General features: G+C 44.7%; 1 protein-coding gene across 1 annotated transcript in view; it reads left to right on the top strand.

Annotated features, from left to right (window-relative positions):
• The window catches only part of DDX31 (DEAD-box helicase 31), a 94,370-nt gene that overhangs the window by 50,362 nt on the left and 22,092 nt on the right, over positions 1-21,916 (top strand). Inside the window, exons 16-18 of the mRNA XM_088460558.1 lie at positions 3,031-3,170; positions 9,367-9,448; positions 19,143-19,254. Of these exons, the coding sequence (XP_088316684.1) occupies positions 3,031-3,170; positions 9,367-9,448; positions 19,143-19,254 (334 nt within the window). The remainder of the gene's footprint in view (positions 1-3,030; positions 3,171-9,366; positions 9,449-19,142; positions 19,255-21,916) is intronic.

The raw sequence follows: 21,916 nt of genomic DNA, 5'->3' as shown, positions 1-21,916 counted from the left end.
GCTGGATTTTGGCCGGAAGTGCCCATCACCAGATACCCTACGCATTCAGTAAGGGTGCTTTTGTCTCCCCTCCAGTAATGGAGACAGGAGTGAGCCTGGCAAAATAGGAGCAGCAATACAGCATAACGTGCCCTTTATAAATTGTAGGTGGCAGACAATTGTGTATGTGTGTCACCCGTCTCTGTGTAAACGTCTTTGCCGTATATAAACCTGATCTCGCCCCTGACTCACTAATCAAGCACCAGGCTGCGGTCTCAGATGCTGAGCCTGCCCGGTGTCACCTAGCAATCCCTCTCCTCAGCGGTGTCTCTGAGAATAGATGCAAGCAGGCTAACGATGAGACAGGGAGCGGGGTGAGAGAGAGATCGGGGGGGGAAGGACAGCTTCTCAGGAGAGAGGGGCCCATTAGCTCCAAATCTAGCATGCATTTTGTCTTCACATGTCAGGCTGCAGCGTTCCCCTGACAGTAACATCTGAGCAGCTCCCCTATATTTTTTTTTCTTCTTCTTTTAGTGATAAGGAGCTGCACTGGCTGATGTATTCCTTATGGGCTGCCTGGAAAGGCCAGGGTCTGTTTTATATGTGGGGTAATTAGGGCACCAAGAATTCCTCCCAAAAATACGTCATCCGCTGCGTGCACGTCTGTCCCTGTCAGCGCGTCAGTATCGCACAAGTTCCCAAGATAGAGAGAGCTGAAATAAACTGGTGTGTGTTCAAGTGCATCTTACTCTATGACGATCGGCCCATACATTTTCCTTGCTAGACGAATAATAAAGATTATATATTACATACAAATGCCTCTTTGTAGTTAAAATGTCCCATTTGGGACTTTACATCCGGCAACCGGCAATTTACTGAGGGTCAGTAAAAAAAAAAAAAAAAAAAATGTGCTCAATTCACATACATGTATTTTTGTGTTGGGTCTCTGGGACTATGTAAATATTACATGTACTCGCTATACAGTGACTGGCTGCAGTACCGCCCAGCATGTCCTGTCCTGCAGCATGGAAGATTTATGTAAGCGTTCAGCAGTCTCACCAGGACATATGTACAAACATGGTCAGGGTTGTTTTCACCCCATAACTGATATTTATGTCCATTCAGTATATGGGCTTTGGATGAGATGTAGTTGGGTAACTGGTCTGGTATGTTGGGGCTCTCTACTTTAGCGTAGGGGCCCGGGATGAGGGGGGGGGGCAGTTGATTTAGTCACTGGTTAAGGCAACAAGCTATTAGCGTTTTTTGTTCATTTGCTGTCAGTGTTGTCGAGCAGTTTTCTGCTGCTTCGCTTGGACCACGCTAATCAATACCTAATAGAGAAATTATCTTTACAGATAAGATGACCTGTGCCGTGCTTTAATTATAGTCTTACAAGGGCATTTAGTACCTTTCATATATACAGCAGTGGCCAAAAGTTTTGAGAATGGCACAAGTATTGGTTTTCACAAAGTTTGCTGCTTCAGTGTTTTTAGACCTTTTTGTTAGATGTTACTATGGTATACTGTCAGATGTTACTATGGTATACAGTCAGATGTTACTATGATATACTGAAGTAACATCACAAGCATTTCATAAGTGTCAAAGGCTTTTATTGACAATTACATTAAGTTTATGCAAAGAGTCAATATTTGCAGTGTTGACCCTTCTTTTTCAAGACCCCTGCAATGCGCCCTGGCATGCTGTCATTCTGCTTCTGGGCCACATACTGACTGATGGCCGCCCGTTCTTGCCTAATCAATGCTTGGAGTTTGTCAGAATTTGTGGGTTTTTGTTTGTCCGCCCGCTTCTTGAGGATTGACCATAAGTTCTCAATGGGATTAAGGTCTGGGGAGTTTCCTGGCGATGGACCCAAAATTTTGATGCTTTGTTCCCCGAGTCACTTAGTTATCACTTTTGTCTTATGGCAAGGTGCTCCATCATGCTGGAAAAGGCATTGTTCCTCACCAAACTGTTCTTGGATGGTTGGGAGAAGTTGCTTTTGGAGGATATTTTGGTACCATTCTTTAATTTAGGAGACGGTCCCGGTGCTTGCTGGACGTTCTTGGACGCCCAGAAGCCTTCTTCACAACTATTGAACCTCTCTCCTTGATGATCTGATAAATGGTTGATTTAGGTGCAATCTTACTAGCAACAATATCCTTGCCTGTACAGCCATTTTGTGCAAAGCAATGATGACTGCACGTTTCCTTACAGGTAACCATGGTTAACAGAGGAAGAACAATGATTTCAAGCTCTACCCTCCTTTTAAAGCTTCCAGTCTGTTATTGTAGCCCAATCAGCATGACAGAGTGATCTCCAGCCTTGTCCTTGTCAACATTCTCACCTGTGTTAGCGAGAGAATCACTGTCATGATGTCAGCTGGTCCTTTTGTGGCAGGGCTCAAATGCAGTGGAAATGTTGTTTTTGGGATCAAGTTCATTGGCATGGCAAAGAGGAACTTTGCAATTCATCTGATCACTCTTCATGACATTCTGGAGTATATGCAAATTGCCATTATAAAAACTGAAGCAGCAGACTCTGTGAAAACCAATACTAGTGTCATTCTCAAAACTTTTGCCCATGGTTTTATGTGCACCCAAGTTGTTGGGGTTTGGGGTTGGTAGGTGATTTTTGTTTATTTTATTTTTTTTAAATCTCTTTATTACATTGCTAGGAAATTAATTACAGACAACAGAATGTAGTCATATACTGTACGAGAATAAGTAATAATACATATTGGTAAACAAGTACACTTAAAACTGTAAAAGGAATATAATAAATGCTTTAATTTCACTTTATTGGAAATATCTTAATCGCTCGATCTGCGACAAAATTGCGTTAGCATCCATCTCTTAATCAGGCCCTAAATTCGGTTGCCCTGCATCTAGCATGGGCAGGTGTAAGTGCCGTTGATGATAATATCGTCTGCTCTCGCGGCTGGAAGTCTGGGGGGGGGCGACTACGTTGGTGCGCATGGGCTTATAGTCGCATTGGAATTGTGCAAACTTTGCTTACATTAACTGTACCCTAAACTTTGTCATCTGTCCCAAGTACAACGCCCCAGCGTCTGCCGCAGAGTACATCCACCGCGTTGGCCGCACAGCGAGACTTGGGGCGCAGGGAAGCAGCCTGCTCATCCTTCTTCCGTCAGAGGCGGAATACATGCAGACCCTGGTGGATCATAAAATCAGGTAAGAGGAGAGGACAGTGCCCACACCAGACTCTTTTTACTTTTGAAGTGCACTACCACACTGGGCCTCTTCATGGAATGGTGGCGCTGTTGTATTATTGTTATTAATACATATTGATAATAATTACTAATATTAATTCATTAATAATATTATTGTTGCAGTATTGTCCTGTTTGCATATAGCATGGAAAAATTATGCTCTGTATGCAGAGGGGACATAGAGATATTTTGACTTATTGTATATTGATATAACAGTCTAATACACACATGTTTAATATTGCAATTATTATGTTTTAATCTGCCCAAATAACAATTATGACATGTGAAAGGACCCCCTCTCCCCCCAACCCCATGCACTATTGGAGAGCAGGGAAGCAGCCCCATGCACTATTCGACCTCCACCCCCTCCCCAGAGAATGCCCATTCCTGGCACACTGGTGTGCATACCACATTATCATCACTAGGATTCTCTCTGTGTGTATATGCAGCATGTATACCATATTATCATCACTAGGATTCTCTCTGTGGGTGTATGCAGCATGTATACCACATTATCATCACTAGGACTCTCTGTGTGTGTATGCAGCATGTATACCACATTATCATCACCAGGACTCTGTGTGTGTGTGTGTGTGTGTGTGTGTGTGTGTATGTGTATGCAGCATGTATACCATATTATCATCACTAGGATTCTCTCTGTGGGTGTATGCAGCATGTATACCATATTATCATCACTAGGATTCTCTGTATGTGTATGCAGCATGTATACCACATTATCATCACTAGCACTGTGTGTGTTGTGTGTGTGTGTGTGTGTGTGTGTGTGTGTGTGTGTGTGTGTATGCAGCATGTATACCACATTATCATCACTAGGATTCTCTGTGTGTGTATGCAGCATGTATACCACATTATCATCACTAGGACTCTCTGTGTGTGTATGCAGCATGTATACCACATTATCATCACTAGGATTCTCTGTGTGTGGTGTATGCAGCATGTATACCACATTATCAGCACTAGGATTCTGTGTGTGTGTGTGTGTGTGTGTGTGTGTGTGTGTGTGTGTGTGTGTGTATGCAGCATACATACCTCATTATCATCACTAGGACTGTGTGTGTGTGTGTGTGTGTGTGTGTGTGTGTGTGTGTGTGTGTGTGTGTATGCAGCATATATACCTCATTATCATCACTAGGACTCTCTCTCTGTGTGTGTATGCAGCATGTATACCACATTATCATCACTAGGACTCTCTGTGTGTGTATGCAGCATATATACCTCATTATCATCACCAGGACTCTCTGTGTGTGTATGCAGCATGTATACCATATTATCATCACTAGGATTCTCTGTTTGTGTATGCAGCATGTATACCACATTATCATCACTAGGATTCTCTCTGTGTGTGTATGCAGCATGTATTTTCCCTTCTGCTCCACGGGAGGTTTCTGTGCTCCCTGAGCTCGCCTTAGGACACCTGCGTTACGGTTTGACAGGTGTACCGACCCAGTCAAACTCCCCACCTGCCACTGTACCATCACTACTTATCATCACTAGGATTCTCTGCGTGTGTAATGCAGCATGTATACCACATTATCATCACTAGGATTGTCTGTGTGTGTATGCAGCATGTATACCACATTATCATCACTAGGATTCTCTGTATGTGTATGCAGCATGTATACCACATTATCATCACTAGGATTCTCTGTGTGTGTATGCAGCATGTGTACCACATTATCATCACTAGGACTCTCTGTGTGTGTATGCAGCATGTATACCACATTATCATCACTAGCATTCTCTGTGTGTGTATGCAGCATGTATACCACATTATCATCACTAGGATTCTCTGTGTGTGTATGCAGCATGTATACCACATTATCATCACTTTCTCTGTGTGTGTATGCAGCATGTATACCACATTATCATCACTAGGATTCTCTGTGTGTGTATGCAGCATGTATACCACATTATCATCACTAGGATTCTCTCTGTGGGTGTATGCAGCATGTATTCTCCCTTCTGCTCCACGGGAGGTTTCTGTGCTCCCTGAGCTCGCCTTATGACACCTGCGTTACGGTTTGACAGGTGTACCGACCCAGTCAAACTCCCCACCTGCCACTGTACCATCACTACTTATCATCACTAGGATTCTCTGTGTGTGTGTGTGTATGCAGCATGTATACCACATTATCATCACTAGGACTCTCTGTGTGTGTGTATGCAGCATGTATACCACATTATCATCACTAGGATTCTCTGTGTGTGTATGCAGCATGTATACCACATTATCATCACTAGGATTCTCTGTATGTGTATGCAGCATGTATACCACATTATCATCACTAGGATTCTCTGTGTGTGTATGCAGCATGTGTACCACATTATCATCACTAGGACTCTGTGTGTGTGTATGCAGCATGTATACCACATTATCATCACTAGGATTCTCTGTGTGTGTATGCAGCATGTATACCACATTATCATCACTAGGATTCTCTGTGTGTGTATGCAGCATGTATACCACATTATCATCACTAGGACTCTCTGTGTGTGTGTATGCAGCATGTATACCACATTATCATCACTAAGATTCTCTGTGTGTGTGTGTGTGTGTGTGTGTGTGTATGCAGCATGTATACCACATTATCATCACTAGGACTCTCTGTGTGTGGTGTATGCAGCATGTATACCACATTATCATCACTAGGATTCTCTGTATGTGTATGCAGCATGTATACCACATTATCATCACTAGGATTCTCTGTGTGTGTGTGCAGCATGTGTACCACATTATCATCACTAGGACTCTCTGTGTGTGTATGCAGCATGTATACCACATTATCATCACTAGGATTCTCTGTGTGTGTGTATGCAGCATGTATACCACATTATCATCACTAGGATTCTCTGTGTGTGGTGTATGCAGCATGTATACCACATTATCATCACTAGGACTGTGTGTGTGTGTGTGTATGCAGCATGTATACCACATTATCATCACTAGGATTCTCTGTGTGTGGTGTATGCAGCATGTATACCACATTATCAGCACTAGGATTCTCTGTGTGTGGTGTATGCAGCATGTATACCACATTATCATCACTAGGATTCTCTGTGTGTGGTGTATGCAGCATGTATACCACATTATCATCACTAGGATTCTCTGTGTGTGGTGTATGCAGCATGTATGCCACATTATCATCACTAGGACTCTCTGTGTGTGTATGCAGCATATATACCTCATTATCATCACTAGGACTCTCTCTGTGTGTGTATGCAGCATGTATACCACATTATCATCACTAGGACTCTCTGTGTGTGTATGCAGCATATATACCTCATTATCATCACTGGGACTCTCTGTGTGTGTATGCAGCATGTATACCACATTATCATCACTAGGATTCTCTGAATGTGTATGCAGCATGTATACCACATTATCATCACTAGGATTCTCTGTGTGTGTGCAGCATGTGTACCACATTATCATCACTAGGACTCTCTGTGTGTGTATGCAGCATGTATACCACATTATCATCACTAGGATTCTCTGTGTGTGTGTATGCAGCATGTATACCACATTATCATCACTAGGATTCTCTGTGTGTGTGTATGCAGCATGTATACCACATTATCATCACTAGGACTGTGTGTGTTTGTGTGTGTGTGTGTGTGTGTATGCAGCATGTATACCACATTATCATCACTAGGACTGTGTGTGTTTGTGTGTGTGTGTGTGTGTATGCAGCATGTATACCACATTATCATCACTAGGATTCTCTGTGTGTGTGTATGCAGCATGTATACCACATTATCAGCACTAGGATTCTCTGTGTGTGTGTGTGTGTATGCAGCATACATACCTCATTATCATCACTAGGATTCTCTGTGTGTGTATGCAGCATGTATACCACATTATCATCACTAGGACTCTGTGTGTGTGGTGTATGCAGCATGTATACCACATTATCATCACTAGGACTGTGTGTGTGTGTGTGTGTGTGTGTGTGTGTGTGTGTGTGTGTGTGTGTGTATATGCAGCATGTATACCACATTATCATCACTAGGATTCTCTGTGTGTGGTGTATGCAGCATGTATACCACATTATCAGCACTAGGTTTCTGTGTGTGTGTGTGTGTGTGTGTGTGTGTGTATGCAGCATGTATACCACATTATCATCACTAGGATTCTCTGTGTGTGGTGTATGCAGCATGTATACCACATTATCATCACTAGGATTCTATGTGTGTGGTGTATGCAGCATGTATACCACATTATCATCACTAGGACTCTGTGTGTGTATGCAGCATATATACCTCATTATCATCACTAGGACTCTCTCTGTGTGTGTATGCAGCATGTATACCACATTATCATCACTAGGACTCTCTGTGTGTATGCAGCATATATACCTCATTATCATCACTGGGACTCTCTGTGTGTGTATGCAGCATGTATACCACATTATCATCACTAGGATTCTCTGAATGTGTATGCAGCATGTATACCACATTATCATCACTAGGATTCTCTGTGTGTGTGTGTGTGCAGCATGTGTACCACATTATCATCACTAGGACTCTCTGTGTGTGTATGCAGCATGTATACCACATTATCATCACTAGGATTCTCTGTGTGTGTGTATGCAGCATGTATACCACATTATCATCACTAGGATTCTCTGTGTGTGTGTATGCAGCATGTATACAACATTATCATCACTAGGACTGTGTGTGTTTGTGTGTGTGTGTGTGTGTGTGTGTGTGTGTGTATGCAGCATGTATACCACATTATCATCACTAGGACTGTGTGTGTTTGTGTGTGTGTGTGTGTGTGTGTATGCAGCATGTATACCACATTATCATCACTAGGACTCTCTGAGTGTGTATGCAGCATGTATACCACATTATCATCACTAGGATTCTCTGAATGTGTATGCAGCATGTATACCACATTATCATCACTAGGATTCTGTGTGTGTGTGTATGCAGCATGTATACCACATTATCATCACTAGGACTGTGTGTGTGTGTGTGTGTGTGTGTGTGTGTGTGTGTGTGTGTATGCAGCATGTATACCACATTATCATCACTAGGACTGTGTGTGTTTGTGTGTGTGTGTGTGTGTGTGTGTATGCAGCATGTATACCACATTATCATCACTAGGACTCTCTGAGTGTGTATGCAGCATGTATACCACATTATCATCACTAGGATTCTCTGTGTGTGTGTGTGTGTGTATGCAGCATACATACCTCATTATCATCACTAGGATTCTCTGTGTGTGTATGCAGCATGTATACCACATTATCATCACTAGGACTGTGTGTGTGTGTGTGTGTGTGTGTGTGTGTGTGTATGCAGCATGTATACCATATTATCATCACTAGGATTCTCTGTGTGTGGTGTATGCAGCATGTATACCACATTATCATCACTAGGATTCTCTGTGTGTGGTGTATGCAGCATGTATACCACATTATCATCACTAGGACTCTGTGTGTGTGGTGTATGCAGCATGTATACCACATTATCATCACTAGGACTGTGTGTGTTTGTGTGTGTGTGTGTGTGTGTGTGTGTGTGTGTATGCAGCATGTATACCACATTATCATCACTAGGATTCTCTGTGTGTGTGTATGCAGCATGTATACCACATTATCAGTACTAGGATTCTCTGTGTGTGTGTGTGTGTGTATGCAGCATACATACCTCATTATCATCACTAGGATTCTCTGTGTGTGTATGCAGCATGTATACCACATTGTCATCACTAGGATTCTCTGTGTGTGGTGTATGCAGCATGTATACCACATTATCAGCACTAGGATTCTCTGTGTGTGTGTATGCAGCATGTATACCACATTATCATCACTAGGATTCTCTGTGTGTGTGTATGCAGCATGTATACCACATTATCATCACTAGGATTCTCTGTGTGTGTGTATGCAGCATGTATACCACATTATCATCACTAGGATTCTCTGTGTGTGTGTATGCAGCATGTATACCACATTATCATCACTAGGATTCTCTGTGTGTGTATGCAGCATGTATACCACATTATCATAACTAGGACTCTCTCTGTGTGTGTATGCAGCATGTATACCACATTATCATCACTAGGATTTTCTGTGTGTGTATGCAGCATGTATACCACATTATCATCACTAGGATTCTATGCTTTTTCTTAGTGTCTCCGAGATGAAGATGGAGGAGATACTGTCCAGTCTATTGACGGAGGACTTCTTGCGAATCAAATCAGCCGGCGGGAAGGTGAGCAGCTGCTGGGACTGCAGTGGTGTCAGCTTGGCCATACGTGTACCAGGGGGAAGCCAAGGAGCATGAATGATGATGTTCTCCAGTACATGGTCTATAAAGGTCACATATTCCCTTGCTGACCTGACTGCACACATGCACTCACTATCTACACACCACACACTTACTATCTACACACTCACTATCTACACACCACACACTATCTACACACTCACTATCTACGCACCACACACTCTCTATCTACACACTCACTATCTACGCACCACACACTCTCTATCTACACACTCACTATTAACACACTCATTTACACACCACACACTCACTATCTACACCCTCACTATCTACACACCACACACTTACTATCTTCACACTCACTATCTACACACCACACGCTCACTATCTACACACCACACACTCACTATCCACACACTCACTATCTACACACCACACGCTCACTATCTACACACCACACGCTCACTATCTACACACTCACTATCTACACACCACACACTCACTATCTACACACCACACGCTCACTATCTACACACCACACACTCACTATCTACACACTCACTATCTACACACCACACGCTCACTATCTACACACCACACGCTCACTATCTACACACTCACTATCTACACACCACACACTCACTATCTACACACCACACGCTCACTATCTACACACCACACACTCACTATCTACACACTCACTATCTACACACCACACGCTCACTATCTACACACTCACTATCTACACACCACACGCTCACTATCTACACACTCACTATCTACACACCACACACTCACTATCTACACACCACACGCTCACTATCTACACACCACACGCTCACTATCTACACACTCACTATCTACACACCACCCGCTCACTATCTACACACTCACTATCTACACACCACACACTTAGTATCTACACACTCATTTACACACCACACACTCACTGTCTACACACCACACGCTCACTATCTACATACCACACGCTCAATATCTACACACTCTCATCTACACACCACACACTATCTACACATTCATTATTAACACACTCATTTGCACACCACACACTCACTATCTACACACCTCACACTTACTATCTACACACTCACTATCTACACACCACACACTTACTTTCTACACACTCACTATCTACACACTCACTATCTACACACTCACTATCTACACACCACACGCTCACTATCTACACACCACACGCTCACTATCTACACTCTCACTTTCTACACACCACACACTCACTATCTACACACCACACACTTACTATCTACACACTCACTATCTACACACTCATTTACACACCACACACTCACTATCTACACACTCACTATCTATACACCATTCACTTACTATCTACACACTCACTATCTACACACCACACGCTCACTATCTACACACCACACGCTCACTATCTACACACCACACACTCACTATCTACACACTCATTTACACACCACACACTCACTATCTACACACCACACACTCACTATCTGCACACTCACTATCTACACACCACACACTTACTATCTACACACTCACTATCTACACACTCATTTACACACCACACACTCACTATCTACACACCACACACTCACTATCTGCACACTCACTATCTACACACCACACACTCACTATCTACACACTCACTATTAACACACTCATTTACACACCACACACTTACTATCTACACACTCACTATCTACACAACACACACTCACTATCTACAGACCCCACACTCACTATCTACACACTCACTATCTACACACCACACACTCACTATGTACACACCACACACTTACTATCTACACACTCACTATCTACACACTCATTTACACACCACACACTCACTATCTACACACCACACAGTCACTATCTGCACACTCACTATCTACACACCACACACTCACTATCTACACACTCACTATTAACACACTCATTTACATACCACACACTTACTATCTACACACTCACTATCTACACACCACACGCTCACTATCTACAGACCCCACACTCACTATCTACACACTCACTATCTACACACCACACGCTCACTATCTACACACCACACACTCACTATCAACACACTCACTATTAACACACTCATTTACACACCACACGCTCACTATCTACACACCACATGCTCACTATCTACACACCACACACTCACTATCTACACACCACACGCTCACTATCTACACACCACGCACTCACTATCTACACACCACATACTCACTATCTACACACCACACACTTACTATCTACACACTCAGTATCTACACACTCTTTTACACACCACACACTCACTATCTACACACCACACACTCACTATCTACACACCACACGCTCACTATCTACACACTCTCATCTACACACTATCTACACACTCACTGTTAACACACTCATTTACACACCACACACTCACTATCTACACACCACACACTTACTATCTGCACACTCTCATCTACACACCACACGCTCACTATCTACACAACTCACACTCACTATCTACACACCCCACACTTACTATCTACACACTCTCATCTACACACTCACTATCTACACACCACACACTCACTATCTACACACCACACACTTACTATCTACACACTCACTATCTACACACTCTCATCTACACACCACACACTCACTATCTACACACCCCACACTTACTATCTACACACTCTCATCTACACACCACACACTATCTACACACTCACTATTAACATACTCATTTACACACCACACACTCATTATCTACACACCACACACTTACTATCTACACATTCTCTATCTACACACCACACACTATCTACACACTCACTATCTACACACCACACACTATCTACACACTCACTACTAACACACTCATTTACACACCACACACTCACTATCTACACACTTACTATCTACACACCACACACTCACTATCTACACACCACACACTCACTATCTACACACCACACACTATCTACACACCACACACTCACCATCTACACATGCACTATCTACACACCACACACTCATTATCCACACACTCACTATCTACACACCACACACTCACCATCTACACACTCACTATCTACACACCACACACTCATCCACACACTCACTATCTACATACTGATTATCTACACACCACACACTTACTATCTAGGCACTCATTATCTACACACCACACACTCACTATCTTCACTCCACTCTACACACTCATTATCTACATACCCATACACTCAATTACTATCTACACTGCACTCTACGCCCTCATTACCTACATACTACACACTATCTACACTCCATTCTACACACTCATTATCTACATACCACACTCTCACTCACTGTCTACACTCCACTCTGCACACTCATTATCTACATACTACACTCCAACTCACTATCTACACTCCACTCTGCACACTCATTATCTACATACTACACTCTCACTCACTATCTACACTCCACTCTGAACACTCATTATCTACATACCACACTCTCATTCACTAGCTACACTCCACTCTGCACACTCATTATCTACATACTACACTCTCACTCACTATCTACACTCCACTCTGCACACTCATTATCTACATACCACACTCCAACTCACTATCTACACTCCACTCTGCACACTCATTATCTACATACTACACTCTCACTCACTATCTACACTCCACTCTGCACACTCATTATCTACATACCACACTCTCATTCACTAGCTACACTCCACTCTGCACACTCATTATCTACATACCCCACGTTCGCATACTATCTACACTCATTATCTACATATCACACTCTCCCACTCATTATCTACACTCCACTCTACACACTTATCCACATGCCACACTCGCTCACTATCTAAACTCCATTCTACACACTCATTATATACATACCACACTCACTGTTTACACTACACTCTACACACTCACTATGTACACTCCACTATACACACTCATTATATACACCCCACACACTCACTCACTACGTACACTCCATTCACTTCACTCATTATCTACATACCACACACTCACTATCTACACACTCATTATCTACACACTGATTATCTAAACACCACACACTTACTATCTAGACACTCATTATCTACACACCACACACTCACTATCTACACTCCACTCTACACACTCATTATCTACATACCCCACACACTCACTAACTATCTACATTTCACTCATTATCTACATACCACACACTCATTATCTACACTTCACTCTACACAATCATTATCTACATACCACACTCTCACTTACTATGTACACTTCACTCTACACACTCATTACCTACATACCACACTCACTGCCCATTCTGAACGCTTCCACTCACTGCCCATCCTGCACGCTTCCACTCACTGCCCATCCTGCACGCTTCCACTCACTGCCCATCCTGAACGCTTCCACTCACTGCCCATCCTGCACGCTTCCACTCACTGCCCATCCTGCATGCTTCCACCCACTGCCCATCCTGCACGCTTCCACTCACTGCCCATCCTGCACGCTTCCACTCACTGCCCATCCTGCACGCTTCCACCCACTGCTCATCCTGCACGCTTCCACTCACTGCCCATCCTGCACGCTTCCAGCCACTGCCCATCCTGCACGCTTCCACTCACTGCCCATCCTGCACGCTTCCACCCACTGCCCATCCTGCACGCTTCCACCCACTGCCCATCCTGCACGCTTCCCCTTACTGCCCATCCTGCACGCTTCCCCTTACTGCCCATCCTGCACGCTTCCACTCACTGCCCATCCTGCACGCTTCCACTCACTGCCCATCCTGCACGCTTCCACTCACTGCCCATCCTGCTCCCTTCCACTCACTGTCCATCCTGCTCCCTTCCACTCACTGCCCATCCTGCTCCCTTCCATTCACTGCTCATTCTGCTCACTTTCACTCCCTGCCCATCCTGCTCCCTTCCATTCACTGCCCATTCTGCTCACTTTCACTCCCTGCCCATTCTGCTCGCTTTCACTCCTTGCCCATTCTGCTCGCTTTCAGTCCCCGCCCATTCTGCTCGCTTTCAGTCCCCGCCCATTCTGCTCGCTTTAACTCCCCGCCCATTCTGCTCGCTTTAACTCCCCGCCCATTCTGCTCGCTTTCACTCCCCGCCCATCCTGCACGCTTCCACCCACTGCCCATCCTGCACGCTTCCACTCCCTGGCCATCCTGCTCGCTTTCACTCCCTGCCCATCCTGCTCGCTTCCACACACTGCCCATCCTGCTCGCCGCTTCCACTCACTGCCCATCCTGCTCGCTTCCACTCACTGCCCATCCTGCTCGCTTCCACTCACTGCCCATCCTGCACGCTTCCACCCACTGCCCATCCTGCTCGCTTCCAGCCACTGCCCATCCTGCTCGCTTCCAGCCACTGCCCATCCTGCTCGCTTCCACTCACTGCCCATCCGGCACGCTTCCACTCCCTGCCCATCCTGCACGCTTCCACTCCCTGCCCATCCTGCACGCTTCCACCCACTACCCATCCTGCACGCTTCCACCCACTGCCCATCCTGCACGCTTCCACCCACTGCCCATCCTGCACGCTTCCACCCACTGCCCATCCTGCACGCTTCCACTCACTGCCCATCTTGCTTGCTTCCGCTCACTGCTCATCAAATACACATTTACAGTCTGCACTAATTTTCTGGCCAGCCTTCTCTCACCGGCGGCTAGACTCCTCACACCTACTCTGGTGAGTCTGCATGCTTTCACTCACTATCCAGCAGCTAAACATTCACTAAGTGCCTACATACACCCACTGTACATACACCTCACACTTGCTTATTTCGTAGCTGGCAGGCTGCCCGTCCTGCGCGCTTAGTCTCGCTGAGCACACGCCCTCGCTTCCCGTCCTGCGTGCATGCCCTCGCTGCCCGTCCTGCATGCATGCCCTCACTGCCCATCCTGTGCACACGCCCTCGCTTCCCGTCCTGCGTGCATGCCCTCGCTGCCCGTCCTGCATGCATGCCCTCACTGCCCATCCTGTGCGCATGCCCTCGCGGCCCGTCCTGCGTGCGATCCAGAACCCTCACTCACTGCGCAGTCTCCGTTCTCTTCATTTTTCTTGTCCATACATTTGTTGCACATGATCCAACTGTCCCTAAAAATTCCCTGACACCCTAGTCCCTGATCCTCTGTCCTGCAGCAGCGTGTTTTGTAGATCTGTCCAAAAAGAGTACATATTCCATACATCAGTGCCCATAAATAGATGACCCAGCACGTCACCTGGGAGTAATCCAGCTGCGCTCAGCCTATCCAGGGCAGCCAGTGCGCCCGTGCAGCCATACCGTGGGCCAATATGGAGCAGGTGGAACGGAATGTGTCGGGAAAATGTGACTTAAAGAGCTGGAGTCTGAAGAGAGCTACATCCCTAGCTTGTGTTCCCCCCCCCTTCTCCCTCTCTTTGCAATATATTGCCATATTATCACTAATCCCCTGGCAGTTGTGACATTGAGACAAGTCATCTGTCACTTAAGATTGAGCGCTCTTTAATTTTCTCCCGGAATTCACAGCAGGGCCTCCTTCAATTTGAGGTCTTTATTGGAATTCTGAAGACTCTCTCGCCTTTTCCGCGGATCTCAGATCTATTCTGAGCCCTGTTACAGAGGGTATACAGTAACCAACAGAGGGATTCAGCCGGGGCTCCGGCTCTGTTTATTTAACGCTTTACCAGGATTTTTTGTGCTTACGCAGCCCCCGGCCAGCCTGGTTTCCAATATTACTTTAACAACTGTTCTATTCACACAACCCCTTTACCTTCCACCCCGCTGCCCCCCCCTCCATGCCTGTCCTCTCTCTTCTCATTAATTTGAAGAAGTTAAAAGGAAGGAGGTTGGGAGGAAGCATTGTGTATACGGGTAGGAGGGGGACGGGGACGGAGGGGGGGGGGGGCAAGAAAAGCCAGATTTTTATTTTATTATTTTTTTATTTTTTCCCAGTTATTAAAGTGCTTTAGTTTTAATAACAGCGGATTGTGTCCACCTGGGAATCGGATAACCAGTGTAATTTTGCATTCATATTAAAAATAATAATAGGAGAAAAAAAAAGAGAGAAAAGTTACAGTGAATACATGAAAGATTGGTTTAAAGGTATAGTGTCACTTAGCGAGAGAAAGCAACGCGCCGTGTAGCCGCCGAGCGTTTTCCTAGCCACCTGCTGCTAGTATATGACAGCTATTGTTTAAGGGCCTTTAATGGTATATTTTCTCAATGTGGCACTGTTTTACTCCAGGGAGCGCAGGGAATATTTATACGGTTTACATTTGTCCTGGATTTCAAGGACAGTCCTAGTTTTTTTTTTTTTTTTTTTGCCGAGAAGAATTTTTATTTCAAAATGTTTATTTTAGAATCCAGAATTCTAAAGCAATTGTATTTAAAGGGTGTTTCCAGCTGCCATTTTTTTTTTTTTTTTTTTAAAGCTTCCCCTCTTCACCGCGCCTTGTTGGGGCTCATTCCCTTGGAACCACTGCTTTTTGCTCAGTTTTATAAGGTCGCGGTGCTCGGTCAGTGGGCCCAATCCCGGTTAGCCTCCCTGATGATGTCTACGAGAGGGAGGGATCTGACGCACAGTCGGGCAGGATGGTCGGATGCTGATTGGAAGAGCAATGGTAGCCCTCCAATCAAAAGCCAGAACTTTTTTCCAGACCTCCAGAGCTTATTACTGAGCCAAACTAGATGAGGATCCTACTAACTAAAAGAACGGGTAACATACTGAAATAAGCAACTTGCAAAGGAAGGAGACAAGGGACCAGGGGCGTAACCAGAGGTATTGGGGCCCCATAGCAATATTTCCCATAGGTCTACTTATGCAACAACGCCCGCCCACCAACACCAACCCCAGCACTACTTACCACCTCCTGAGCCCGGCGTGCCACTCCATCTCTGCTCACGGAAGCTGAGAGGTGGCGTGGCCATGGTCCGGGGATGTCATCATAGTCACGCCTCCTCCCAGCTTCTAAGAGAGCCAATGTCATTTTTAATCAGGCGCCATTCGCAAGCCAATCGGAATTTGAAGACCAGCAGGAGCCGGTTGCGAGCTCCTATTGGCTCACGACTGGCTTCTGATTAAAAACAACATCGCCACTGTACTTGACTATAGAGAGTGCAGGGGGTTCGTTGCATGCTTATCACATTTTATATATATATATGTATATATATATATATATATGGGATGTGCAGGCTCGGAGAGGTTCGAGTTTGCACGTTGAGTTCGGATTTTTCCCTCCAAAAAAACGGAACTCAGAAAGAGGCTAAACGTCATCTTACATGGACGAACATCATCATTCCTGGACAAAAGTCCAGGAATGATGATGTTCGTCCATGTAAGATGACGTTTTGCCTCTTTCTGAGTTCCGTTTTTTTGGAGGGAAAAATCCGAACTCAACGTGCAAACTCGAACCTCTCCGAGCCTGCACATCCCATATATATATATATATATATATATATATATATATATATATATATATATATATATAAATTTATTTCTTAAAATACAAAAAAGAGGAATCTCTTGCAATGTTGTGCCAATCTGATTTGCCGCAGAAGGCATTAATTGTAAAGGCGTCCTTTGCATGAATCTACATTCCCCCAGCAGGTCATGTTTTCTGGATTTCTGTAATCGGGCACAGGTGATTTAATCTGTTTTACTGGATCATTAATTATATGTCCATTTCCACAGACAGGAGGAAATACTAAAAACATGACCTATGGGGAGTACTTGACAACTAGAGTTGCAAATCTTTGGTGTGATGTACTCTAGAAACACAAATATTATGTCATTTTTGTTTCATTATTCGGTTTATTAATGTGACCAAAACGACCAATTTAGGCAGCTTTTTTACCATTCATTTCCTACACTTTGCTGCCCCACAGACCAGCAGCTGGACGTGGCTCTGCCTCAGTGCACCTCGCTTACTAGTAAAGCCGTGAGTTCTGGCATGTATCATTACAGTGGCCAAGAAATGACTGATAGCTTCAGAGAAGCCAGCGAGCATTCGCGTTCATGGCTGTTTGGCCAGGAGGCACTGCGTTAGCGAGACGGGCATTATGTCTGCTCTCGTTCCGATGAAAGGAATGCTACAGTGAATTAAAATGACTGTACTGTACTTCTCGGATACAGGGAGCATTTGTGCTAGTGATCACTTAGCCCAGATCCCCAACACTCGGGCAAGATAATTGTCTGAGATCTGCCGTAAGTGCCATACAATTAAGCTACCATTTTGTTTTTGCCCATTTGGCGGAAGTTGATGTCTACGGTTACCCTGTCCCTTTACCGTGGCCGAGCAAGCGTGACCTCTCCCACTTTTCTTTAATAAATGCCGCCAGGCCTAGATATTGACCACTCCGGCAAGGAAGGGTTAATGCGTTGATGTGAGCTGTCCGTCCAAACGCTCGGCGTCGCCTCTCCTCCAATCTCGTTCTCCCTTCCTCCAGCTATTTTATTACAATGTAATTTCTGTTCTTTTACCATTAATATTGAAAGGATTACCCTAGCTGGCCCTGGGGAGGGAGGCTGTGTCATTTTACTGTTATTAAATCTATTCTAAACGGCTTTATTATTCACTGTCTCAGTCTCCATCTTTTAATTTAACCCTCCTCCCTAGCCGTCTCCCGACACTCAATGCCCCCCCTCCCCCATCCCCCTTTTATCCATACAGAAGGCCGAGACTGCGGACCCCCAGACAATACGGGAGAGAGGTACCGTCTTGCAGACAAAGTTTGAAGATTACGTACATGCCAATACAGAGACCTCTTTATGGGCAAAGAAGGGTAAGACGGAAACGTCCTTGTTTTTCTATTTATTTAAATTCCAGGCCGAAGGTTCTTCTTAATCTTCGTTGGGTTTTTTTTTTGGAGTGGCAACAAAACTCCACTTTCTTTCAGTGAGACCCTCAGTAAGCATGGGAGTACGTTACTTTGCAGAAAATCTGCACTATGTAGACAAAAGTGATTGGACACCCCCAGTTTCAGCTGGCTTGGCGTAGGTCCACTAGCTGTAATGCATGGTCACATTACCTCTGAGAAGTATAGAGATGTTCTCCATAACTCTGTGCTCCCTACATTGTGGCAGTTCTATGGAAGCAACAAATGTTTTTATCAGGATGACAATGCCATAATGTTCCTAGGGCCACGCTGGACTGGTATACAGAACATTCGGTAACCCGGATGGACTGGCCAGCTCAGAGTTCAGGTCTTAACCCCATTGAGAACCTCTGGGACGAATTGGAGCGACGGGTGGTTTCTAGGCCGACTCTACCTTCTTCATTGTCACATTTGGTCACTGTACGTAAGCCGGAATGGTAAAACATACTGCCTGCTGTTGTCCATGAACTCGTGGACAGTTTGCCAAGAAGGATGTCTGCAGTAATCACGGCACGCGGTGGGACCTACAAAGTACTGATGTCAATAAAATCTCTTTGATGTATTTGCTGTCAGTGTTCAATCACTTTTGTCTACATAGTATAGTTGCCAAATTGATGCCAGGGAGGCTTTGTGTACCATTTGGCGACTGAAACGTTTAACTCTCCATGCCAGTACTGTCTTGGCTATTTAATCGGTGGCAAATTCAAACACTAGGCCAGAGTTTCCCAAACTCTGCCGTTACAGGCCTGGTTTTAAGGCTAACCATGCTTGAGCACAGGTGACTTTATTAGTACCTCAGTCAATTTCAATTAACCATATAGACTCGAGCATGGATATCCTTAAAACCTTGGCTGTCATGGCGACGTTTGGGAACTTCTGCATTAGGTGATAGGTTGTCATTTGCAGGTCTTCACTCATAATTCCTTGGTGTTTCGTGTTCCCCGTTCCGTATGGGATTTTCAGTCTTTTTATTTTTAGCTGCCTTTTTAGAAACTATGGACCTCATTCAGAGTCGGTCGAAGCAGTCGTACGGGAAAAGGGGCCGGATATTCAAATAATTCCCTCGCAAGTTGCGTCCCTAATTTCGGATCGCTAGCTGGCCGACCAAGGGGAGGAAGCATCCGGAATTCAAAAAATACGCCCCCTTCTCGTACGCATTGCACGTCATCTCCGGGCATATAAGGATTAATCGAGACCATCGGGAACCATCGGAACTGGTCGTAGAGCTTAAGGTTGACCATACCCTCTCTTAAGCTCTACGATCATGTCAGTGTAAAAACCTCCCATGTCACATGTGCCATGACGCTACTTTGTTAATTATGCACTCCCATAATCCGTATGCACTCCCATAAAACGCCGTTCGCATAATTAGGCACGCCTGCGTTCGGATCTCCACTCCCCTGTTTTCAAGCACATTCCCCTGTTACCACCCACAAACGCCTCCATCTGTCACTCAAACTACCGACCTGGCTGTGTTCAAGGAGAGAGAAATTTCTGATCGTAGCGGCTAGTTTGCGCACGCGCATTGTGAGTTTTACGCATGCGCAGTATAGCGAACATCGGTGGCGTACGACCGTGCGGCCGCTTCGACCGACTCTGAATGAGGTCCTATGTCCTTCGCTGCCAATACAAGGGGATCTAAAATTTAATTGTATATTGTAGTATGCAGTAATGCACATCCAATATAATCATTAGATTTAAAGGAGGACTCCAATCTCCTAATATACTGTAGTTTTATGACAAGCTGATTTTGGGACGCACACAGTACCAGGAACCCCCACCTGAGCGCCGGGTCCCAGAAGTTAGTGCTGGAGACGCCAAAGCCGCCGGGTCCAGGAAAGTGACCGCTGGGCCATCAGGGATGTTATGTCGACATGACAACTGTTTTGACATAACTGTCGACATGGCATATAACACCGACACAGGCTTTTGCTTCTACAGGCCACACACACATACTGGGAAGTTAGTTGAATTATGATGAAATTGCCCCTAGTGTGTCTAGACTATAAGCTCAGATAGTATAGGAACTGTTGTCCCAAAATTCTCTCTAGAGCGTTGTGTAATTTAGCGGCAATAGATAAATAAATTATAATGACAACTTTTTATTCTGTATCTTAAAGTTTGAATAAAACAGCAGGGCTTTCCGGTTCTTTCCATTTTAAATCACATTTTATTTTTTTCTCTACCAGCATACTGTACGTTTACATTTGGATGGTTCTCTTAAAACCCCCATTGATCTGATATGATTTTGATTGGGCTGTGAATAGCTTCTCGGCTGCTCACTTGTTAAGTCTGGCCATTGTAAACCAAGTACTGGGTGTAATGTTACAGCACTCGCCTTAGTGGCCAATTGATTGGTATTATGACAAATGTTGACTCTTTGACCACCTGCTAGACAATACAGCGCAGGGTAACACAACACGGGGCACATTCTAAAGAACTGGCAAATATGAGCCCCAAGGGCTTGTCCTGCAGGTTCCTGAAACGTAACACGCCTTAAGGTGATATTGAAAAACAGCTCAGTAGCTCTCATCTGCATAAACCCTTATTTGTCAAAAATGGGTTGGGT

Source organism: Taudactylus pleione, unplaced genomic scaffold (assembly GCF_031769625.1).
Source record: "Taudactylus pleione unplaced genomic scaffold, aTauple2 ptg000003l, whole genome shotgun sequence".
Lineage (NCBI taxonomy): Eukaryota > Metazoa > Chordata > Amphibia > Anura > Myobatrachidae > Taudactylus > Taudactylus pleione.
The sequence above is the reverse complement of the archived record's forward strand: the minus strand, read 5'-3'. Positions and strand labels throughout refer to the sequence as shown.